At 26.4% G+C, this 23,020-nt stretch overlaps 2 protein-coding genes and 1 long non-coding RNA gene across 3 annotated transcripts in view; all 3 read left to right on the forward strand.

Annotated features, from left to right (window-relative positions):
- LOC135928644 (uncharacterized) overlaps positions 1-3,324 on the forward strand; it is a 37,359-nt gene extending 34,035 nt beyond the window's left edge. Inside the window, exons 19-20 of the mRNA XM_065465099.1 lie at positions 2,428-2,772; positions 3,269-3,324. Coding sequence (XP_065321171.1) covers positions 2,428-2,772; positions 3,269-3,324 — 401 coding nt within the window. The remainder of the gene's footprint in view (positions 1-2,427; positions 2,773-3,268) is intronic.
- Positions 3,325-3,848: 524 nt separating this feature from the next.
- Positions 3,849-4,942, forward strand: LOC135928475 (uncharacterized). Its single transcript, XR_010572346.1, has 3 exons — positions 3,849-3,964; positions 4,514-4,715; positions 4,801-4,942. It is a non-coding gene; the product is annotated as an uncharacterized LOC135928475 (long non-coding RNA).
- A 7-nt stretch (positions 4,943-4,949) lies between these two features.
- LOC135928476 (uncharacterized) lies at positions 4,950-12,962 on the forward strand. Its single transcript, XM_065464939.1, has 8 exons — positions 4,950-4,972; positions 5,213-5,310; positions 6,314-6,433; positions 6,879-6,939; positions 10,735-10,829; positions 11,042-11,277; positions 11,451-11,666; positions 12,488-12,962. The coding sequence occupies exons 3-8, from the start codon at positions 6,379-6,381 to the stop codon at positions 12,944-12,946; spliced, it is 1,122 nt and encodes a 373-aa protein (XP_065321011.1). The 5' UTR covers positions 4,950-4,972; positions 5,213-5,310; positions 6,314-6,378; the 3' UTR covers positions 12,947-12,962.
- Positions 12,963-23,020: the final 10,058 nt, after the last annotated feature.

Here is a 23,020-nt window from a genome sequence, read left to right on the forward strand (position 1 = left end):
AAACCAAAAATAAAGAATTTTCCATGGATAACGTCAGCAATGCAGTATTTAGTCATTGGACCGGTTTCAAATAAGTTATTGGTCAAATCACGATATTTTTAAAATATTTTTTGGGATAATTTTTTACACGTATTTATAGATAAATTAAACAAAAATGAACATTTTTCAATTAATATTACTACCAAATTCGGTCGATCGAATATTTAATAAGTTGTCTGTTTTGAGCTCAGCATTCGGTAAAATCATATTTTCAAAATATTTTTTGGACAATGCTTATATGTACACCAGAGTTGTTAAACGCTACTTTTAAAAGAAGCGCGCTACCGCTATCGCTATTTGTCAAAAAAAGTAGCTCGCTATTAGCTACTATTTTTTAAAAGTAGCCTTAGCTACTTTTATAAAAAAAATTTTAGACAAATTTTTTATTTTTGCTTATAATGTTATTGTATAGTAAATATATAAAAATCAACATTTATAAATATTAAAATATAGTTAGTTTTGATTATAAAAATAAATATTTATGGTAATTTGTTGCATTTTAATAATAAAATCATCAATATTATCATCCCCAAGTCTAGAGCGACGATCAGAAAGTATAAGTTTTGCCTTATTAAATAATCTCTCGACACTAGCACTTGAGGTAGGCGTATTTAATCTTATACATATTTTTAATATAAGATAGATTATCAATAATTTTATTTGCAAGTACATCGTATTTCTGGCATCCTATTATCATTTTGAGGGCTAATGCCACAGATCTTCTTTTTAAAGTTCTAGGGTCTAGCCAATGGCCTGTGATTCCCAAATAAGCTCAAAAATATTTAAAGTTTTTACCTTCTGTTATGTGTTCAACTATCTCCCGTGGTACTTATATATGATATCTCTGATAACTCTACTATTAGAGCATCTTTCATCATTTTAAAGTTATCTGCTATTTTATTCATTAGTGTATGGCGGCATAAAATTGTTGTACCAGGGGATAGAGTTTTAATCATCATGGTAATTGATGGATTATCAACTAAGGACATTGGCTCAACTGTATAAATTATAAAATCAACAATAACTTTATCATCCAATTTCTGAGAAATATTGTCATTTGCATTATTAATTAATTTGGTTTGAATTGAATTAGTCTTTTTGGATGTAGAGTCGCTTATACCAAAATTATTTAGATGTTTCTCCATTTCCTTAAAACTCATGAACAGTCTTATAAAATAAATATTATTAGAATGTAAAAATGACAATTTACCTTTAGGTGTTTCTTGAGGTTTACTGGATTGATTTGAGGAAATATTTTTTTACATTTTAAACAAATAAATTTGAAACCAGTTTTGGTTATATATTTATTTAAAAAATTTTTCAAATCTACTTAATGGAAAATTTGTATTATAGCTATTAGAACATTTTCTTCCCTGGTATCTTCCATTTCATTAGTATCATTGTCTGAATCACTTTCAACGATTTGGATATCCATAGGCGATGACATTTTAAATTATTAACACGTGATTTAGGTTTATAATACAAATGAAAATATAAATTACAAATTGAAATTATATTTCAATTTCAAAATTAATTAACAATCAAAAAATTAAAATTAATTATGATATTATATTTAAATTTCCATGTTTATACTTACCTTCATTATATTTTTTAAAAGTAGCAAAGTAGCGGCTACTTAGCTACTTTCAAAAAAAGTAGCGCGCTAAAAAATTAAATAATTACAAAAAAAGTAGCCTTACAAATTTTCTATTATTTTTCGATTCTAAACCTACTGATTAATTAATTGTCAAAGAAACCATATATTTACACCCATATATAAAAAAAGTGCTAACCAATAATCATTCTGGTATCCTAAAATGGTATATTCATATTTATGCATTTAACACCCTCTTATGGATATATATTTGTTAAATTTTGCAATTGAAAATTAAAATTTAAGTTGTAATAATTAAATATATTTTTTTTTCCAATAATATCAAGTAAAAATTGAATTTTAAATTATTTCATATTTAATCTCAATTTTTTATTTTGATTTATGTACATTAAAAAAATGTTTCTGAAAATTATTTAAAAAAAAATATTATATAATCAAATTTTGATTGATAATGATTAATTGCTTAATACCAATGCATTTTAGCAATTAAGTATTTAGTCATACCAGTTACATGAAAAAAAAAGGTTTTTGTTTTTTTCCTCGTTTTCATGATCACTAACAAAATATATTAATTAATCTTCTAATACATGAATAAGATTTATTTTACCATAATAGTGCTAGGTATAATTTGATTCCATCACTTACCTATAATGGATAAAGAAAGCTTGGTTACTCTTGATCAGTTTTAAAAGATCTAACCAAAGCCCGGGTCGTAATATCCCAAAACACCTGGTTCGTTTTAATTAATCACTTCAAATGATTTTTTATCTAAGATTCATACAAAGATGTTAAAGCAATCATACCAAATCGTACTACTCAACATAACGCTGCAAAATTTTCTTCCAACAAATTCTTAAGTTTTCCTCTCAAATCGGATCATAAAATTTTAATTTGGGATTCTGCCACGACAAAATTAATAAATGATAAAAACTCATCGGTCCAAAGTTTCAAAATATTTTATAAAAATCCGATTAACGACTTCGAAAATCATTTTGACAAAAATACGAGTCTCAAGGCCTACATAGCCATTAAATACAATCATTGTTACGCGGAAAATGATAAGTGGATAAAGAATATAAATGGTGACTTCGCAGTGTCTAAATCTAAAATTACTGATTGTATGTTTCAAAAAGTATCCAGTACCTGTCCCTTTTATGTAATAATTATTGTATACTTTCCTTTTTTTAAGAAGGAGGGGGCGTTATATACTTTGTTTATATAATATAGTTATTTATGCATTTTTTTCACATAAAGTTATATGACACTTAAAAATAGCCTTTCTCTTGGGACAACGTCAAAAGCGGGAAACATTCTATAAAAAAAAATCGCATAAGTATTTTTCCAAATCGATTCAAAAAAAGAAAGGACAAGATTTTAGATTATCATCACTTTATGATTGATGCTATGATGCATAAGTCGATAGATAGCCTTGGTTATAATAAGAAATCCATATGTGGGCCAATATAATATATTGCCTATGGTTTACTCTGTAAGTACAATGCTTAATTTCTAAATTCGTTTAAAGATGAAATTATTTTCGTCTGATTAATCTCTGCAAAACTATATATGGGGAGGCTGATCTTTATAAGTAAAAAAGTGAAATTATCTTTTTAGTTTGGGACTATTTACTGATCGCGCATCATGTAGCAATAGATCACATCATGAAATAAACTTTTATTAAATTATAAAGGGCTAAAAAATAGGTTTAACAAACCTTTATAGGCTAATAAGTCAAATTTAATTTCTTTTGGCCTGTGTATTCCTTGGGAGTATGTATTTCAACACCATTATTTTAAAATTTAATAGATTAAGAAGATGTCATATCATAAACAAATCATTTTTTATTGAATCAATAACAAAACATCAAATTTAATTTTCATTACATTTTATTGATAATCTTGGATGAGAGACATGTACATTTTCTTCACACATACCAGCACTTATAGCTTCTATTGTTATATCTTCATCATTTCTTTATCAGCATTGGCTTTTAATATGAAGACTGAAAAATAATATTTATGAAGGGGAGTACAGTCTGTTCTAATTTGGTAATACCATAAAATCTCTGCTCAAATTATCAAATATGCTTTTTATAACAAACCTTTTTCATTAGCTTTCTTTCTCTTTTTAAAGTTCTTGAAGCAGGATATGCCAACATCTAGAATTAGCAAATGTGAGCATTTGAATTTTTCTATAAAGCCAGGAGGATCTTTGTCATTTGATGTGCATTTTAGACCCTTTTTTCCCCAAGCTATCTACACCGCTAAGTTAATGATTCAGCTGGAACAGGAAATCGACTGCAAATTTTACGTAAATTTATAACTCTTGCTATGTTATTAAATATTTAAACCCCTTAGATTTTATTGAAGGATTATTCATTATTTGGGAGGTGGGTAAGGGTAGGGTTTATTAAATTAAAGTAATATTTACAAAGGCTTAAATTTGTCATGGATAAATTTCCCGGCTTTTCCTTCCCTTACCGACACCCAGAGTTTGAAATACTTATGAAAATCTTCAGAGATTTTTAATTTCTGAAGATCTTGTGAGAATACTCATATAGGATTTTTGATCAAATTTTTTAAAATAGGCTTTGTTCTTTAAAAAAAATCTTCCAAGATTTTTTTCTCAAAATTTTTGGCAAAACAAATTTTTTTAAAACTGACTTATCCTTACTATAGAAATATTTGGTTTTTTAAAATTTAATTTGCCTGAGGTAAGGAATTAAAAGTCACTATTGTAATTAATTAAATACATTTATTTACCAAAATTGAGAAATTTCCTTAGTGTAAATCTTCCCTTCAAATGATAATTATTTTAATTTTTTCCAATAATCATGACTTGAAAAATCATAATGTATAGATTCCGTTGATAGGATGCTTCGGTAAATCCCAAATATATGTAGATTATAATATAGTAGACGGCAATGTATGCAATACCGTTCCTAGTCATGAAATGAATGCTACGACTCTAGAGCCAATACGACACAATTTGATTATAAATTTTTTATTAAAAAATGTGGGAACTCTAAGCGCTCTCGTTATGATCGATGTCACACCTCACAGTATGCTATATCATCCTGTTTTTATTAAATCTGTATTATTATTTATTGGTTTATATTTTTTTAATTTCATGATAAATTACAAAAGATCTCTTGACACTAAACCAAACTGGGCAAGTTCACTTAATTTCACCTCAAAAGTCCGCAAATTTCAAAATTTTGCTCAGCGTAACAAATGAGGAAGATTGTCATACTTTAATAAAAAGCGGAATCATTAAAGTATTTGCCATCGATAACTATTATCGTTTGCGTATAAAAAGGTATATTTAATTTATCAAATATAACCCTTAACGGATCGGGTAAGGATTGACTATTTTAATCTACCTATTAATATAGAGTTCGATTTGTTGTGATTTCTCATTATAGCCGATTACATAAAGCAATTTTAATCATCAATTCATTGAAAGAAGCATTGGTCATTTTAAGATTTTAGGTTTCTTAATTAAATGTAATATTTACATAAATATGGTTTATTTATATTTATGGGTTTTCTATACAAGAGTTTTATCACAATATCCTGCTCAATGGCAAGCGATCGATTCGTTGCAAGATAACAGCATTGCTCAATTGATAGAATCTCCTGATTATGATGGATATAGTTTTTTTTTTTAAATTGATTTAAAATTATCTTATACGAAACAGCTCAATGGTAACTGGCACAATTTTCTTAAAAATTTATATATTTAATCAGTATGACTAAAATTGCTAGTATTATTTTGTTTATTATCATATAGCCCTATCAAAAATTATTCGATTTGAAATTTACAAATACAGATAATAAATTTGCTGGTGAATAATAAATTTGAATTCATAAATTTTTGAAATAAATATTCGAAGTTTATGTTAGAATTATATGCAAATATTCGTAATTAATTTTTTTTTTAACATTGAACCCACTAGAATCATATATTTAATTTATACTGGCATTTGCAGTATAAATTTCTTTTTATTGCGATAGTGACTTCTTGTTTAAAATTTCCCTTAAACCATTTAAACAAATATTCTAAATGGTAAGAGTATGCAATTAGTCAGAAATATAATTATAAAAAAACGGTACGTATCTAAAACAGGAAAACTATGCCTGAAAGAATGACTTAATTTTTTATTATTTATGCATTAAATATTAGTGTTTATTTTGTTGGTACTAAATAAAATGTCCAAAATTATTAGTTAATCGAATTATTCGTTATGAAGTGTACAATGATTAAATAATAAAAAAACGAGACAAAATCGATTGAAATGAATCGAATACGAATATTTAATTATTTAATTCGATCTTTTGGAGGTTTAATTATCTATTTTAGAATATGAATTAGGAAATATTGTTTATATTATAAATTTAGGTGGAGATTTCATATAACTAATTTATATAATAGTGCCTTTTTGATTACATTTTTTTTCGATTTAAAAATAAGATAATTACTAATATAAATTTTTGATAAATTTCGTCTAGGGGAGGGGGCGTTAGGACAGATATTTGTTTGGAGGTGTCGAGTCCATAAATTTCACTTTACTTGTGATTTGCATTTTAAAACTAATATTGTGATTATAATGCTTAATGTCAAATCCAAATATATTTATAATTTCTACCAAAACAACAGATACGTTACCTAAATATTTTGGTTTGTACCCAGGAATTTTAGATGATGTTTTGGGACATATTGACATGCAATTTTTTGGGGTGAAAAAATCCGAAAAGTCCTCCTTCCTTATCGAAAGAGGTTTTTTTTAAATATATATGTATGCAAACTTGTTATGAAAGTAGAATATTTTTTTAAATAAAATATTTAATGGAGATTAGAGTCCTCTTTATCAATTAAATATTAATCAAATTCGAAGTCCGATATAATTATTAATTTATATTGGCCATTTTTCCATTGTCACAAATGAAAAATGAGAAAAAAAATTAATAAATAACAACAAATTTTTTCTTTATAATTCTAAAAATCTTACCATGAAATATAAATTTTGGATATGTTACATGACCTCAATTATATTATAAAGAATGGCTGAAAATTTTTTTGACATCAAAACTAGTCTTTCGCTCCCTGTTCAAGAATCAGATTTCTTTGATAATTTTGTTTGGTCCAGAATTTTCGAAGAGGTCTTATTCCAGTCTGTCTATCCATTCGAGGTCTATTAATATAATATTTTTTCTTTTTAAAGTGTCAAATCCAAAATCCTTTTATAAAAGCTTACAGCATAATGACCACAAGCCACAATTCAAGTAATATTAAATATTCCGTTTTTTATATCCGATTTTTATTGATCAATTTTGAAAATCATGGGTCCAGAATCGCAGTGCTTTACCTTCACCCTTATAATAAATTAAATGAGATAATCTACTTTAAAGTTTAAAAGCTTTCATGAATTACATTTATTAACATAATGCAACATATATTTGCAGCTATTAAATTACTTTAATTTTTTATTATTAATTTCATATTAATTTTACAAATATTATCTGTTAATATGTTTTTAAAGCATGGTTAAAATCAGAGTTGTTAAGGAGCGGCTCTACACTTTCTCAAAAACACCTGGAGTACCCTTCCTTTTAAAAAATCAGGAGCGGGGGCGGGAATTAGCTCATTTTAAGGCTGAAGTGGAGGAGCGCCGCTCCACTGCTCTTTTAAATTTAATGTATAAATTAAATTATTATTTAAATATTAATAAACTATTTATTTATTAATTAAAATGAAATTCTATTTTATTTAAATTTATACAATATTAAATGTTGAGCCGAGTTTTATATTTGTTTTTCATCTTATCAGTTTAAATATTAAACATCAAGTTTTTCTTTTTTATATTGAAAATTTCTTGGAAAATCTTGTAAGTCATAATATTCTTTTTATAGATATATGATAAAAAATAGTTTTTGATATTATGGATCCAGACATCATAGAAGAAGAAATCAAAATAATAAATTATCTATTTAAATGACTTTATTGCGGATTTTCAAATGTTTATAATGATGAAAATATCATTGCTGCTATTATCCATCCTGCATTCAAATTAAATTGGGAATGGATAAAATGTGCACAAAATATGGAAATAAAATACTAGTTATTTAATTTTTTAAGAAAACAAATTCCTGATGCAAAAATATCTACTGGTCCACAGGAACCCTGCAATAATTTGGAAGTTTTTGGGATTCCATGAAATTGTATTATTTAAATAAAATTATAAATATTTTGATATATCATTTAATATAAATAAACTTTTTTAATAAAAAAATATTATTTTGTTTCGTGTACTTTAAAAAATGAAAATCAAAGGAGCGGCAATGGAGTGGCACTCCATTATTTGAAACGGGAGCTAGCTCCCGCTAATAAATTAGGAGCATGAGCTGGATATAACTTTTATAAAGGAACGTTAACAACTCTTATTAAAATGTATATTGATCATGCTAACTTGGAATTTTTCATTTAGAACTCAATAAAACCGATTAGCAAATATTCACAAGATTCTATTAAATAGTGTGTTAATAAAGTTACTTTTTGTTACTGTTTAACTCATTAAAAATAAGGGACCTAGTTATTTATGATACTTTTTTAAAAAAATTGGGGTATTTATGAAATTTTAAAAAGCAATATTGCAGTTTCAAGTTATCCTTAAATATTTTGATTTAAAATCATATATATTATCCATAATTATCATTTGCGATTATTCTGACATGCATTCCCTGTCAACCACAGGGAAGAAATGGATCAAGCATATTAATCGAATCTTTTTTCATTGTTTATTTTTCCATTATTTTATTTACGATTTTCACATGAGCTAAATTCATAAATTCAATTTCTCTATCCATGAATTTTATTCAATTTCGAGATTCTTGTAATGCCGCAACGTTAGTATTTTAAGTTTACATTGCAAAGTTATTGGAAGCTACAAAATAACTTTTAAATTAGTAAGATATGTGATGTGATTTAACTAGTATTATTTTTTTCTGCCGATTAGTCATTTCAATAATATTAAATTTATTGTTTCTATTAACAAAATTTAATTCCATTAATCGAAAAACTGGTCTATAAATATCTCTTTCTCATTCCTGGATCAAGAAAAGACCTGGGATTCCATGACTTAGAGCTGTATTTATATATGTAAAGGTGCACGAGTCCAATTGTTAACATTTTGTTATAGCTCATTCAGCTGCCAGTCCATTTAAATGAGCCTTGGTTTAGAAGAATTTTCCTGCTAGATAGTATCAGCATTTTAATGAGCCATCTCATAAATGAATAGTTTTCGCTTATAATAAAATATATTAATCTCGGCCCTATGTAAAGTATTCACATTTTGTAAGTCAAAACTAAATTAATGATTTTGATAGTCTTTTTTCCGTCTACTAGTCCTACACCATTCGCGACTATTCGCTTTCATATCTCTATGGTGTTTATGCAAAAATTTTGTTAATAATTTTTAATTTAAATGACAAGTAATGTAAGTTCAAAACAAAAAACGATAACGATGAATAATTAATAATATGATTTTATAATAAAAAAATTGTATAGTTTTTATTCAAATAATAATAATTCAGCCGAACATGGCATTTTTACATATTGATTTATTATTAGTAATATAGTTAAATTATATGCTAAGTTACCTATGAATAGTAGGCAGGTCCTTAAAATAGAATCTTAATTTTTTTAATGAAAATATTAAATACAGGATATAAAATACTTGTATCTTTTGCTAAATATGAATATCTTAAATACAAGATATATTTCTATGAAAAAATTATCCATTCTTCTCGCACTATAGGCCAAAGTCGCTGAAGAGGTCAAAATAGACTCTTTTCTACACATGGTTCACAATAAAATTGATATTTTCTCCTTCCCACTCAACTACTAATTATTTATGATCCAACAATAAGAATGGATAAATGTTTATATCAATCAACAGAAGTATATAAAAATATACTATATATTATAATGTTGATTGTTCAAGCAAATTCCAAATAAATGACATAAAATTATGTAGTTTATTTTTCCAGAGGATCCATCCCAATTTTTTTTACGTTTAGAATTTTATTTTATACTTAAACAACCAACAAACGCATGATATTTTTACGACTAGAAAATATTCTAATAATTTACCAGATTATCATATATATTGTTTGAGAAAAGTAACTTGAACCACTTTATTTCAATAAGTAACTTGCACTTTAATGAAAAGCAATTTAAACTTCAAAGTCGATTATTTATTTCTTATAAGAGTGTAATAGCGCACTCAGATTCCGATCCCCGATAATATATTAGCATACTTTTTAACGATACTTTTAAAACATATCGAGAAAAATAAAAATTGTTTCAAAGTTTTTATTAAAGAGATATCCCCTCCGACTATTAAAAACATTTTAACTTCTAAATATGGGAATGATATTATAGCGTTATCTTGTAAAAATAGTTGTTTTAATAAAAATTACTATAAATGATGAAATATTTAGTAATAAATTTAATTTATCAAAATAAAAATTTGTTTTTAATATGTTAGCGACAATATGTTTTTTTTCAGCAATTTGTTATTTTTCAACTTTAAATCATTTTTTTGGGCACTTTTTAAAAAATTTTTAAATTTGATTTTAGCGGAAATGCTTTCCATCATGTTTTGAATACCTAACCTATGAATCTCAGACAATTTAGCTATGAACTTTTCAACTTAACATAATTAATTTTCATTTTTCCATAGTTTTTTTATATAAATTTTAAATGACTCAAGATAATATGGAAAAATTGTCTACAATTCATAAAATAGGTATTCTAAACATGTTGAATATATTTCGGATTTTTAAATTTAAAAATACGCGCCTAAATAATTCTTGAAAAAATAACAAACTTTCGGAAAAAACTCATTGACGCTAACATAACATATATAAATAATAAATTTGTATTAAGAAGAAATAAACATATATCATCATAAGGATACATCAAAATTTTAAAATCTCGCCGATACTAAGACAACTATGTATTAGTCAGCCACATATATAATGAATAATTCTTTTTATAATATCCCCCTTCCCACCAAGTGATCCACCCGCCCGTTTTATTAATATTGAACCTAATATTAAAATCAATCCTTCTCGTATTCAATATTTCAACGTTATTCCTGGAGAAAAAACAGGTCTACTTAAAAATATCAATTAAAAACAATAATAATTTGAGAATATCGGTTTAAAATGTTTAAGACTTATTTTTTTTTAATTGCTCTTAACTCTTTGCTTTCGATTTTATTTTAATATTAATTCAAAATTTTGTTTTAATATCGAGTTTTTACTTATAATTAATCAGAATCTCTGGCTTTATAATTTAAATCTAACATAATATGTTTTATAGAGAGCGAAATAGCAGTTAAAATTTTTGTCGACGAATCCCTGCGAAATTTATCCCGTGATAAAAAAATTAAGTGGAATTTAATGCCTTCTTCCCTCGCTATTTTCAACATAAACGATAATCAGTTTATTGAAGCGGGTATTCGTGACTCCTCTCTAACCCCTTTTAAACCACAACCGAATACTGGATTTATAGATTTATCTTTATCTCATTGGCCTACAGAAGACTGTTATTTTGGGGTAAAAGTAGAATATTAAGCTCACTTTTTTAATTTTAACTTATAATATAATTTATTCGCTTAATTATTATATTGTACAATCTGTTCAATTATTATATTTAGAATTTAAAATATTTATTTTTCCCAAACTTTGATGTTAAAATATCTATTACCTTTTCTCACGTATTGATGAAGGTCAGGATTATTGTTGAATGCAATGTGATGGACAAGGTGGCCTTTTTAGCTTGTATAAAAGATATTTTACCCACTTCAAACAGTTACGACAAAAAATTGAATAGTGTTGTATCTAATAATGCCTGCGATTTGTGCATAAAACAGACATGGCTATTTAACGTGGACAAGGGTGATGAAAATGACTTGGAAGAGTATTTATATCTCGAAGCTAAAATGGTATGAAATATGTTATTTTTTTAAATATTTCATGATATAAAATTTGTTGGTATGCTTGCAAATTATATTTCGTTTCCTTTAGTCAATTTATGCCTTCTTTCAATCTAATTATTGAAAAGTCAGTACTGAAAAGCGATACTGTTTAGTTTTCTTTACTTTTCATCAATTAATCTTAAGTTAAGAGTTCATTTTAGTAGTTGTTGTGGTTGGGAAATGAGGTCATTAAAACTTAGTGAAGGCCAATTATAGGGCCAGACCGTGGCCCTAAATAAACCCGGTCCAGGACATTTTTTTGTTATTTTATTAAATAAAAATAATTTTATGTTAACATTTCAAAGTAAAATGCTTTTTTGACAAACTTTTCGTTATATTGCAAAATAAAAATGAACTAAGAAAGAAAAATAACATAAAATTAAATATCTCCTCTAGAAAAGTAATATAAAGTAAAATTTACTAAAAAAATTATATGGATTTAATAGTAAAGCAAACTTAAATATTGATAAAATACCGGTCTTTTCTGAAAAAGAATCAAAACCCGGTCCGGACTGGTTTTCGAAAATAACCAATCCTTCAATCGGTTTCCACCTATTTTTATTTGAATAGTGGCTTAAAGGTAAAATTATGGCCCAATTTATTTTATAACCATTAGAATTCATTTCATCTATTTTTTTGTATGATATGGGATTTCATTAATTTGTAGAATTTTATGTTTTTGTGATAATTCGATAACTCTAAATTTGTTATTTTTGTCAATTAAATAAAAGAAATGTATTAAGTATCATTTAATTTTTACACAAATGTAATGATTTTAAAAAATTAAGAATTCCTCCTATTTTCTCCCCATCAAAACCGTTGCAAATGTCGATACACTCGCTTTGGCTTCTCCTCAAATGGACTACGTCAACAATTCCATTAAAATTGACCACCGACTATTAATTTTCGAGGCTATCAGTAATATTTCCCCATTTAAAACAAGGATTAAAAAGCTAAAAATAAAAAATTACGATAAAAGTCACGATTTTCCCATAAATATCACTCTTGGTCATGTTAACAACTCTTCAAAACATCCATTCTATTTTAGCATACATGATTCCTACAAAAGTGTATGTTTGGGCCCTTACAAATACGTCAAGTTCCCCGTTGAATTGAAAAGCCACGACTCCATCCCTCTTGATAAATCAAGAAAATATATATGCGAGAATGAGTTATTGGTCTGCAACTTAAAGGGTAACATACTAAAATCGGTCATTTTAAGGGCTATTATAAAACCGCCATCTTGATAAAAAAAATTATTATGTTGCATTAAGATAATTTAAATATTTGCATCACATTTTTATTAATATCGTGAATATTAAATTTTTAATTGTATATATCTGCATGAGTATATTGTATTTATTTATTTATAATTATTTTATATACATAAAAGAAAGATTATAATAATATAATATAATGTTTTATTAATGTCAATAAAATCAATTTACTTTTAACCTAAAGCTTTTTTTAGAGTAAACGTAATCCAGTATTGTAAGTGTAAGGGAATAATTTACAATATTATTTACATAAATTATATGTTTGCTAGGGGTAAGAAAAATTTCCTTGTCAACTAAAGATAGATTAATATATTTTGTTTAATTAAACTAAAAATAGGTACAGGCTAAGGCAGAGGTTGCCTACCAGTAGTGAGCTTGTACGGCCTTCGGACCCGTTCAGATCTTAACCCTTAATGAAAGACCAGTTCAGGACCTGTCATTTAATTTTTTTTGTATTTTAAAAATATTTAAATTTTTACGTAATTTAATTCTTGTTTCATCATTCTGAAAAACTAAAGTAGCTGCTTTAGAAAAGTATTATAAAATAAAATAAACCCAAAAATTTGGTAAAAAATTATATCATTGAATAGTAAAACAAACATAAATATTAAATGCCGATCCTTCTGAAAAAGACCTGTCTCAAAAAACCTTATAATATTTAAAGAGTTTAACTTTTATTATCTTTATTGCAAATTTAAATTTTTTACAAGCTGTCTGGCCCAAAAATATTTTTACCTGGCTCTCTGGCCGAGCTATGAAAATATTTAATCTACGACTAGTGAAAGTCAGCAGAGTTTCTAACTTGATCTAAATGCAGCCCGACTACATTTGAAATTTTCCGGTTTGTGGAACTCTCTGAAACGCTGAACTTTTGATTTTCACTATCAAGAGCAAAATTTAATAAAATAATATTTACAATATCTTTTAAGCTGGGGTTGACCCACAAATGGAGAGTAATTTGGGTCTGTAAGCTACCATATTTAAAAGAAAAAATTATTGGGTCTTATGTCAATACGATTATTTTTCTTCCTATAGCCTTTTTTTTAAATTCGTTATAATTTTTTCTCTTATTACTTTATTGATTTTGATTCAAAAGCTTTTATAGAAAAGAGGGGTGACAAAATTATTTGTTGTCCTATGTTATCACAAATAAATATGTAAACAAATTTTATTTTTATTAGCATATCTAGGTCCTCAATTACAAATTTACTTAAAGTAGGTCCAGGATCCATTAATTTCTCTAAGTATTTCTGTCGAATTATCAAACGCAATGCCAACACTTTCCTCTGGGGTGTAGTCAAGGGCTGATAGATAGATGTCATCGTAAGATTTTGAAGTTGCGGGGCTTCCTTTAAGAGTATCATGGAAGGTGGTACCACGTCGGGATCTAATTTGAGTCATTATAGATTGTTTATGAAAATTAAAACGCTGGTATAAATAAATGACACGATCCTTTCTTTTAAATTTTATTTGGTTAAACAAAAAATTTATAAATCAAAAATTTCTTCTTGAAAATAATATTTTACCTAAAAAAAGTATCTCGTAAATACAAAAATATAGTCCCTTTTATGGGAAAATAAAACGCTCAATTATAGATTAAAATAAAATTGGCGCAAAGTGAAAAAAGAACTTTTTTGCTAAAAGGAGTTGTGTTAGTTTTATCTTGCATGATAAAACCTACCCATTTTATACTTTCTGGAACTCAAATTATACATCTGGATGCAGGGCGATCTCCGGATCTAAATGTCTAACTTATATTTGCTGAACACCTTACGACCAAAGGTAAGAAAAACCCCTAAGTAAAAGAAAATACAAAAAGTTTTACTTTTAATGTGCTTAACTCAAACAAAAGAGAGACCAAAAAAACTTTATTTAATTTTTATGTACTTAAGACAAAACAAAAGAGGGGTATAAAAAAAACTATTTTTAATTGAAGTGTATTTAAGGCTAAACAAAGAGGGAGCTAACTTGATTAAAATAAAATATGGAATACCATATTTAACAGATTTATCTTTTTAGGCCCAATTCGATTATTATCCGATTCACAATTTGTTAGGTTGATATAGCCTTCAAAAATATTTTTCGCTGCAATTTGAGAATGGATAGCATTGAGTTGATAGAATATTTCAGGTACCATTTTAAAGTATATCTGATCTAGACAGTCTTAAAGCAACTCATCACTGGTCAATATCATATCGCCGTCAGAATAAAATCTTAGAAGCTAGAACTTGGTCTATGCTCAATTTTATGTTAAATTCTAGTTATTTATACCAGGAATTCGAACCTGAATTCGGAGAAGAAAGCCCGGGTTTTTAGAAAAAAATATAAACCTGAACCCCATTTATATCATTTTCAAAATCCCGAACCGAATCAGTGAATTTTATTTGAACCCGAGTTCAGTGTATTGTTTAAAATCATATATTAAGATATTTGTGTAAATACAAATATTAGTAATTTAATTGAGATTTTATAATATTTTCTAATTTCCAATTAAGTGAAGGGTTTATAAATTTTAAACAACTTAATTCATTTATGCAATTTTTAAAACTTATTTAATTATTCTCAAAGATTCCTATTGAAGAGTTAATAAATTTTAAACAATTAAATTCATTTGAGCCATTAATTTTTAACATATTATCAATTATTATTAATTAGAGGAAAATGAAAAACAAGTCAAAGTAAAAATGATTATATAGGATATTGTTAATTTAAGGAAATATGTCATTAAATTTTTAAAATTGATACATGAGACATGACTATCTTTTGTATTTTTAACTATATTTTGCCTATAAATAAAATAAAAATTTTATTTTTATGTCTAATTTTTTAATTATGATTAAACATAGAATAATTTTTAAACCCGAGCTGAACCCGGAACCAAATCCTGGTTCAAAATATTTCCCTGAACCGAACTCATTTATTTTTATTTTACCTTAAACCGAACTCGGGCATAAATTTTGCCAGGTTCGCATCCCTGATTTATACATCGTAGCCATATTTGGCAACATCATTGAGCATTGAATTCATTAATTAATATGTAATTTAAAATAGGCCAACTAGGGTTTTGTAAAAATAATAATTTAGGTTAAAACTGACTCGTGTATTTAAACATATAACCTAGCTCATACAAATACCTTAAATAAACAAACTTGAAGAAAAAAATATTCAATTTTCAAATGTTATTTTATATCGCATCAAGAGGGATTTTATATTCTGGCCCTCGGGGATGCGGACCCGGCAAAATTTTTGCCCGGGTTCGGTTTAAGGTAAAAAAATAGGTGGGTTCGGGTTCGGTACAGGGAAATATTTTTGAACCCGGGTTTTGTTCCGGGTTCAGCACGGGTTTAAGAATTTTTGAATTAATAAAAAAAATGTATATTAAAATCGGTAATAGGAAAAAAAACCCCGGATTTTTTTTTCATATTTGCGAAGTTTTCCAGATTTTATAAAACAATTTCCTTCAATATTCGATGTTAATCAATATAATTATTATTCTAAATTATTAAATTTGTATATTCATAATCATGATTTATCAATAAAATAAATATATTTATATTACGCAAGCCTGAAGAATTTGCTCATAGAAGGAACAAAGGTTTAGACATGTATTATCAAAATCTCGAGGCTTACGCAATATTTTCCTGGCTAAAATATTGAGTTAGGCGTTTTGAAAAATCGGCTCAAAACGAGCCGTTTAACAACACTATTATTAGGTCTTAAGTAAATTCTATAAATATGAAAATAAAAATCTGGGGGTTTTTTTCCTGGGGGTTTTTTCGGGTTTTTTTTCCAGGATTCATTTAAATAATTTAAAAAAACTAGGCATAAATTTGGAAAAAAAATAAATTTTTTTATTTATTTATAGGCAAAATATAGTTAAAAACACAAACCATAGCCATGTATCAATTTTAAAAATTTTATTTAGACCTATTTCTTGAAATTAACAATATCCAATATAATAATTTTTACTTTGACTTGTTCACTTTCATTTTCCTTAAATGGCATAAATGAATTTAATTGTTTAAAATTTATTTACTCTCCAATAGGAATATTTGAGATAAATTAATAAAATTTTAAAAATAGCGTAAATTAATTAGGTTATTTGAAATTTATTAACATTTCATTAATTGGAAATTTGAAAATATTATATAATCTGAATTATTTGTATTTACAATTATACAGATATCTTAATATATGATTTTAAACAATCGGGTTCAAATAAAATTCCCGAGTTTGATTAGGGGTTTTGAAAATTTTATGAACGGGTCTCAGGTTCGGTTAGAGTTCAGATTTTTTCAAAAACCCGGGTTTTCTTTCCGTATTCGGTTCGAATCCTTGCTGGCCCGGATTTGAAAATTTTGTTAATTTAAATAGTTTTTGATTGTATTTAAGCTTAAAGTGGAATTTTAAAATGAAATGTTAAAAGAACTTTTTATTTATCTGCAAATATCAAAGTTATAAAATTTTAGTTGTATTATCTAACGAATTTTTGCAAATCATCCCAATATGGAATAATTATTTACCTTAAATATTAAATTCTAGCATTTATTTAAACTATATCGACCTGTAATTTTATTTAAGTCAGCAAGGAAATAATTTCATAACGAGGCATATGGTTTGACCTTGAAAAATAAATAGAAATCCTAAAATTTTACATAATTTCTTTAAAATTCTTTCGGACCTTGTTTTAAATCGAAATGCATATTTATAAATAGCATAATCCGGCCAATTCATATTCGGGCTGGATAGTTCGGACAAAGAAATTTTATTTTTTTAGAAATCAATATAATAAATGCAGTTAATTCACTTGGCTAAGTTTATATATGATTTTTGATGGATATATGATCAGATAATTTATATTGAACAATAAATTATTTACATTGGTTAATTGATGACAAGGTTAAAAAACGCGCTCAACAAATTATCTCAATATTTTCCAAATTCATTTAGTGCCGTTTTTAAATTTGAAAAATCTCATTTTGCCAGAATTATATTCCCCTCATATGTAGAATAACTTACTCTATAAATTTTGCATAATTTTATAAGATATTTACACATATTGAAAGCAATTCACGTGTTAACTGATTGTGCATTTGCCGTTACAGGTAACATAATAATATACAATTGCTAAGTGGTCCTTTTTTAAATATAGATTTTCCTGCCACCTTTTATTTAAAATACATTAACACAACTTCTCTTATATATATTTTTTTAAACATAATACTTTTAGCACTTTTCGTAAAAATAAAATAATATATTATTTTTAATCCTTCTTTAATATTTTTTAATGGTTTTAACTTAATAATTATAAGGCTAATAAGTCAATAAATTAACAAAATAAATCGCAATTTCTTGAGCAATAAAGATAAATCCTTATTTTTTTGAGTAAATAAACTTTTATTTAAAATAAAACCTTATAATAAATTATCAAATATCCCTCTATAACTTAAAATTTTTTAAAAATAGTTTTTTAAAATTAATGTCCACATATCCATTCCATCATATTTTTTATTTTCAGGATTGAATGTGCCCCACGGCTGTCTCTTATATTCCTATAAATTCTTTTTAAAAAAATAATATGTCTCCTGCTCGATTTGAATGTGATCATTCTATACGTAGAAAAGATCACCGTTTTGTTTGGGATTGGGATATTTTTTTTATTTAACCCAAACCATATGTTCTTCGGGGTTGTAGTTCAAAGCACTCACCTAAAAGTATATTTACACCATTTTCATTTTGCCTTCTTCGGTTCAAAATGAAAGGCTCAGACTTTATTAACAAGATTTCTAGCAACAAATAACTTTATTTTGTCGAATGACAAGTCGCAAAAGTTAGTTAAACACTGATAATGTCGATTTCCTAAAATTTGCTCATTAATGTTTACCATAAAAAATAAATGATAAAATAAAAATGATAATATATCTTTTACTCTTATCTTTTTTGAAAAAAAAATATTCACAATGTCCCTAATAAATGCCAAATATAAAATATTTTCTCAAACACAAAGAATTAATTTTAAAATGATGAATTGAGATTTTTCTTTATAAATAATTAGTCAAAAATTATCAAAAAAAATCCAAATTATTTTAGTATATTCTATTTTTTTTTCGCGTGAGGAAATTATAATATTTAAATAAAAGAATAGATGATATTTTAAGGGAAAAAAAATTACTAAGTTTTTAATTTTTATTGAAATATACCAAAAAAATTGAAAATTAAAATTACTATGATAAATGTAATTATAATAATAACATTATAATTAATATGTATAAAGCAAAAAAAATAAAAATAATTTAATATTATGAATCGTGTTATTAATTATATAATCCGGTGTCGGTAAATAACGTCCTAAAATTATTTATATTTTGTTTAAATAACAGGATTTCACTAGGCAATGCCTGATATGGGCTAGCTAGGGTATATAATTTATATTAGCCAGGGTTTTGTTCGGTTAATTTTACAATTTTAAAATTAATTTAAAGTAAAGCTTCTTTATCTCGTCTGCTTGTTTATTAAAAACCTATATATGGGTATTTTAAATAAAAAAGCTTCTTTATCTCGTCTGCTTGAATATTTAAAACCTATTTGTATTTTAAATAGGTTTACATATCTCTTAAAATAAGCATAAGTTTATATATATCTCAGAGACCTGCAGAGTTACCATTTGTACTGCCCGGCCCATTTCAAATATTTAGTTTAAAATATATGGCCAGGCCCAGATATTTTTTTAAAAAATCTTCAGGCCCGGCCCGGGTATATTTAAAAAAACTAAAATACGGCCCGGCCCGTGTACCCAGGCCGGGCCGGGCCTGTAGGTCTCTGGTATATCTCTTAAGCTAATTTTTGCATAGGATAATCGACATTGATGGTCTCTAGTATAAATCAAATGTTAATATTAAATATATAATCATGAAGAAAAAAATTGTATAGGATAACTTTATGACAGTTAGGTCAAGTTTTAATTAGTAGCCCAAAACACAAAGTGATAAAATATTATGAAATACTTTTTTATTCTTCCATTAATCTAAAGTGCAAGTTAATTTGATTGCTAAGAAATGGAGGTTTTTACATTTAGGAAACTTATGGGCCTTCATATAATCTCTTATATCTTCCCATAACACTGTGTGACAAATTTCGACTTGATTATTTGGGAGAAAATAAAATAAACATGTTTTAAGACAGTTTTTTATGCATATTCTAAATCCGCTGTCAGTTTTTTTCTAGACCGTCAGGTTTTTTATTTATTTTAGGTTAAAGTGGCCAAAAAGGTCATTTTTAGCACTTTTTGAAGGTTTATAACTTCGGTTCTAATGATCCCTACAACTAAAAAAATATCTTAATTTTTGCAGCAAACCTTCCTTATTATTATTATACATTTTTTTTTATAAAATCTTTACTCAATTTTTAAACAACCTTTTTTTTTTAAATTTACCTTTATTTATAAAATCTTTTTTAATATAGCTTACATTTAATATATTTATTTTGTGGCTTTCGTTCTCTTCGCTACACTGCACACGGTACGATTTCCAAACAATTTATTTTAAATGAAATAGTTATATTTTCTCATATTTAAATAAATATATTATGCTAAGCTAACCTATCTCATATTTTACTTTTGTCAGGATTGCGATCATTTTGAGATCACAGCATATCTTAAATTCGTAAATGGAATAATTTATTTTTGACAATAAATATTTCATATTTTCATATGATTCATTTAACTGGTTGGAATAGGCGATGGGAATTGATGACTTAGAATTTCCGTTATGAAGCAAAACTGCTTTCAAGCTGTTTTTGCTTGAATCGATGAACAAGCGCCATACATCGGGCACCAATTCAATATTAAGTTGTAAAAAATGTTGACCTAGATTGTTGGAATAGTATAAAAAATTTTCGTAAGAGGATATTTTAAACGATGCTTCACGGAATCGATATGAAGTTCGAACTCCATTTTTTAAATTTTAAAATCATTAAGCCTTGAGGCTAAAAATTCGGACTTTCTTTTTGAGAGTTGTAAATTTCTGGTTATGTCATTTAGTTGCTCTTGTGATATAAATGGCGAATCCTCTTCGGGATAATACTCAAGATCAATATTGTCATTGTCCTGGCAACGTAATTTTTCCAGCTGCGAACTATTAAAAAAGGAACTGTTTTATGCATATTATATTTTACAGGATAAACAACCGACGAAATGTCAGGATAACGAATTTTCTTCTTATTTTTTTTGTTAAACCAATGTACTAATCGAGCAAAAATAACAATCCCACGAATGATTTCTTGCTACGTGCCAAAATGCAGGTTTCGAATAAGGCAAATATGACCGTTTTCCATTTACCCATGAATTAAAAGAATTATAACATATTTTACATATGTAATTAGGGGCAAATGGTTTATCCAAATCGCAGAGTGGAATATTGTAATAAATATAATAAATCCTTTGAATGATTGGAGAAATTGGACATTTTTGTGTGGGCAATATATAGCCCGCACAGATGTAACAAAATTTCACACTTTAAACAAGGGGACCTTGGCATTAATTTTTTATAGAATATTATATAAGGAGGGAATTTGAATAATATTTAAAATCCAATTTAAAAAAAAAATTAATGAAAGAAATTAAATGTTTATGAAAAATTAAGCGCGAAAAAAAATAATTATTCTCCTTTCTTCCTACTCGTTATTTGGCATTATTATTTATTGCCCATACTACGGGTTCAAGGTACTCCATTGGAAAATCATATATTTTGATATAAATTGATTAAAAAAACAAATATTCTTAAATACATCTAAAAAAGTTAAATATTAATAAAATATGAAAAATTTACCATTTATTGCATTTTAAATGAATTTTGCTTCAAAAATGCTCAATTCAAAAAGAGTACAAATTAAAAAAAGTGGGTACATATATCTGATTTTGGTATAAATTGATCATAAATGCAAAATATTACTAAATATAACTAAAAAAGATAAATATTACCTTAATTTTGCTATAAAAATGCTTTATGCAGAGAAAATTCAATAAAAGTGTACAAATTAAAAAGTTCGAAAATATCTGTACCGACTTTTTTAATTTATAGATTTTGGTTGAATTTTCATGGCATATAGTACTTTTGAAACATAATTAGAATTAATATATAATCTTGAGCATATTTGAAGCAAAATTATATAAAATTTATCTTCTAAAGTTAATAATTTTGATAGTAATTTAAATTGAAAACTTAAGACCTCCAAAACGAAATTCTTTACCATTTTTCTCAAAAACCAATTGATAAAAAATTATAAAAATTAGTAAATTTATAAAGAAATATAAGTTTAACACTATCACCAATTTTCAGGGATTTTTATTCGATACTGTTTAAAATATATCCATATTAAGACCTAAATTTTACCATTTTTGAGATTTCGAAAAGTTGTCTTTATACGGTAATATTTTTAAAACTTGACGTGTAGGGAAAATTTGAAAAACGGATTCGAACTCAGCGTCAAAATCTGCACCAAAACTTGTTTTTATTTTCTTTTCCATTTTTCTTGTCACAGTGTAATTTATGAATAATTTGAAGTATAATAGTGGCTTTGCTGCCTATATGTTCTATCTAAGCATGCTCACATTTCCTATTTCAACATTTTTTTTAGCATTCGACACTAACATATAAAAATTTTAAATAAAAACCCTTCAGAAAATTATATCAAATTCATTTATTAGGATGCAAGTGAAAATGATATTTCAGCATAGACTTAGTAGATACCTTAGCAATTTCCGCGGCCTGAGTGTGTCCAAACTAAATTTTGCATATACAGAGGCTCAAAACGCCTTCTACTATGGAATGTGATCCCATAGGAAAAATTATGTGCTGGGAAGGGGGGAAGCAAGATTTTTGAGTTTAGTCAAAAAGATGTGATTTTTAGTATATTTTAGGTCCTCTTGAGGGTGACATGAAAATCGACAGCTCAATCCTTAACTTTCGATGAGTAGACCGGTCTTTTCATTCGATCTTTAGTTCGGACCTGTTTTTAAAAATATTTTAATATATTAAATGGTTAAAT

The sequence above is a fragment of the Gordionus sp. m RMFG-2023 genome, chromosome 4, assembly GCF_954871325.1.
Source record: "Gordionus sp. m RMFG-2023 chromosome 4, tfGorSpeb1-WG-v2, whole genome shotgun sequence".
Taxonomy (NCBI): Eukaryota; Metazoa; Nematomorpha; class Gordioida; order Chordodea; family Parachordodidae; genus Gordionus; species Gordionus sp. m RMFG-2023.

Excerpts from the sequence above, each read along its gene's own strand:
- LOC135928476 (XM_065464939.1), top strand. The coding sequence starts at position 6,379 with ATGCAATTTTTTGGGGTGAAAAAATCCGAAAAGTCCTCCTTCCTTATC. Across the intron at positions 6,940-10,734 it reads GACCACAAGCCACAATTCAA|TGATCCACCCGCCCGTTTTA; the intron begins GTAATATTAAAT and ends CTTCCCACCAAG. Across the intron at positions 11,278-11,450 it reads CAGAAGACTGTTATTTTGGG|GTCAGGATTATTGTTGAATG; the intron begins GTAAAAGTAGAA and ends GTATTGATGAAG.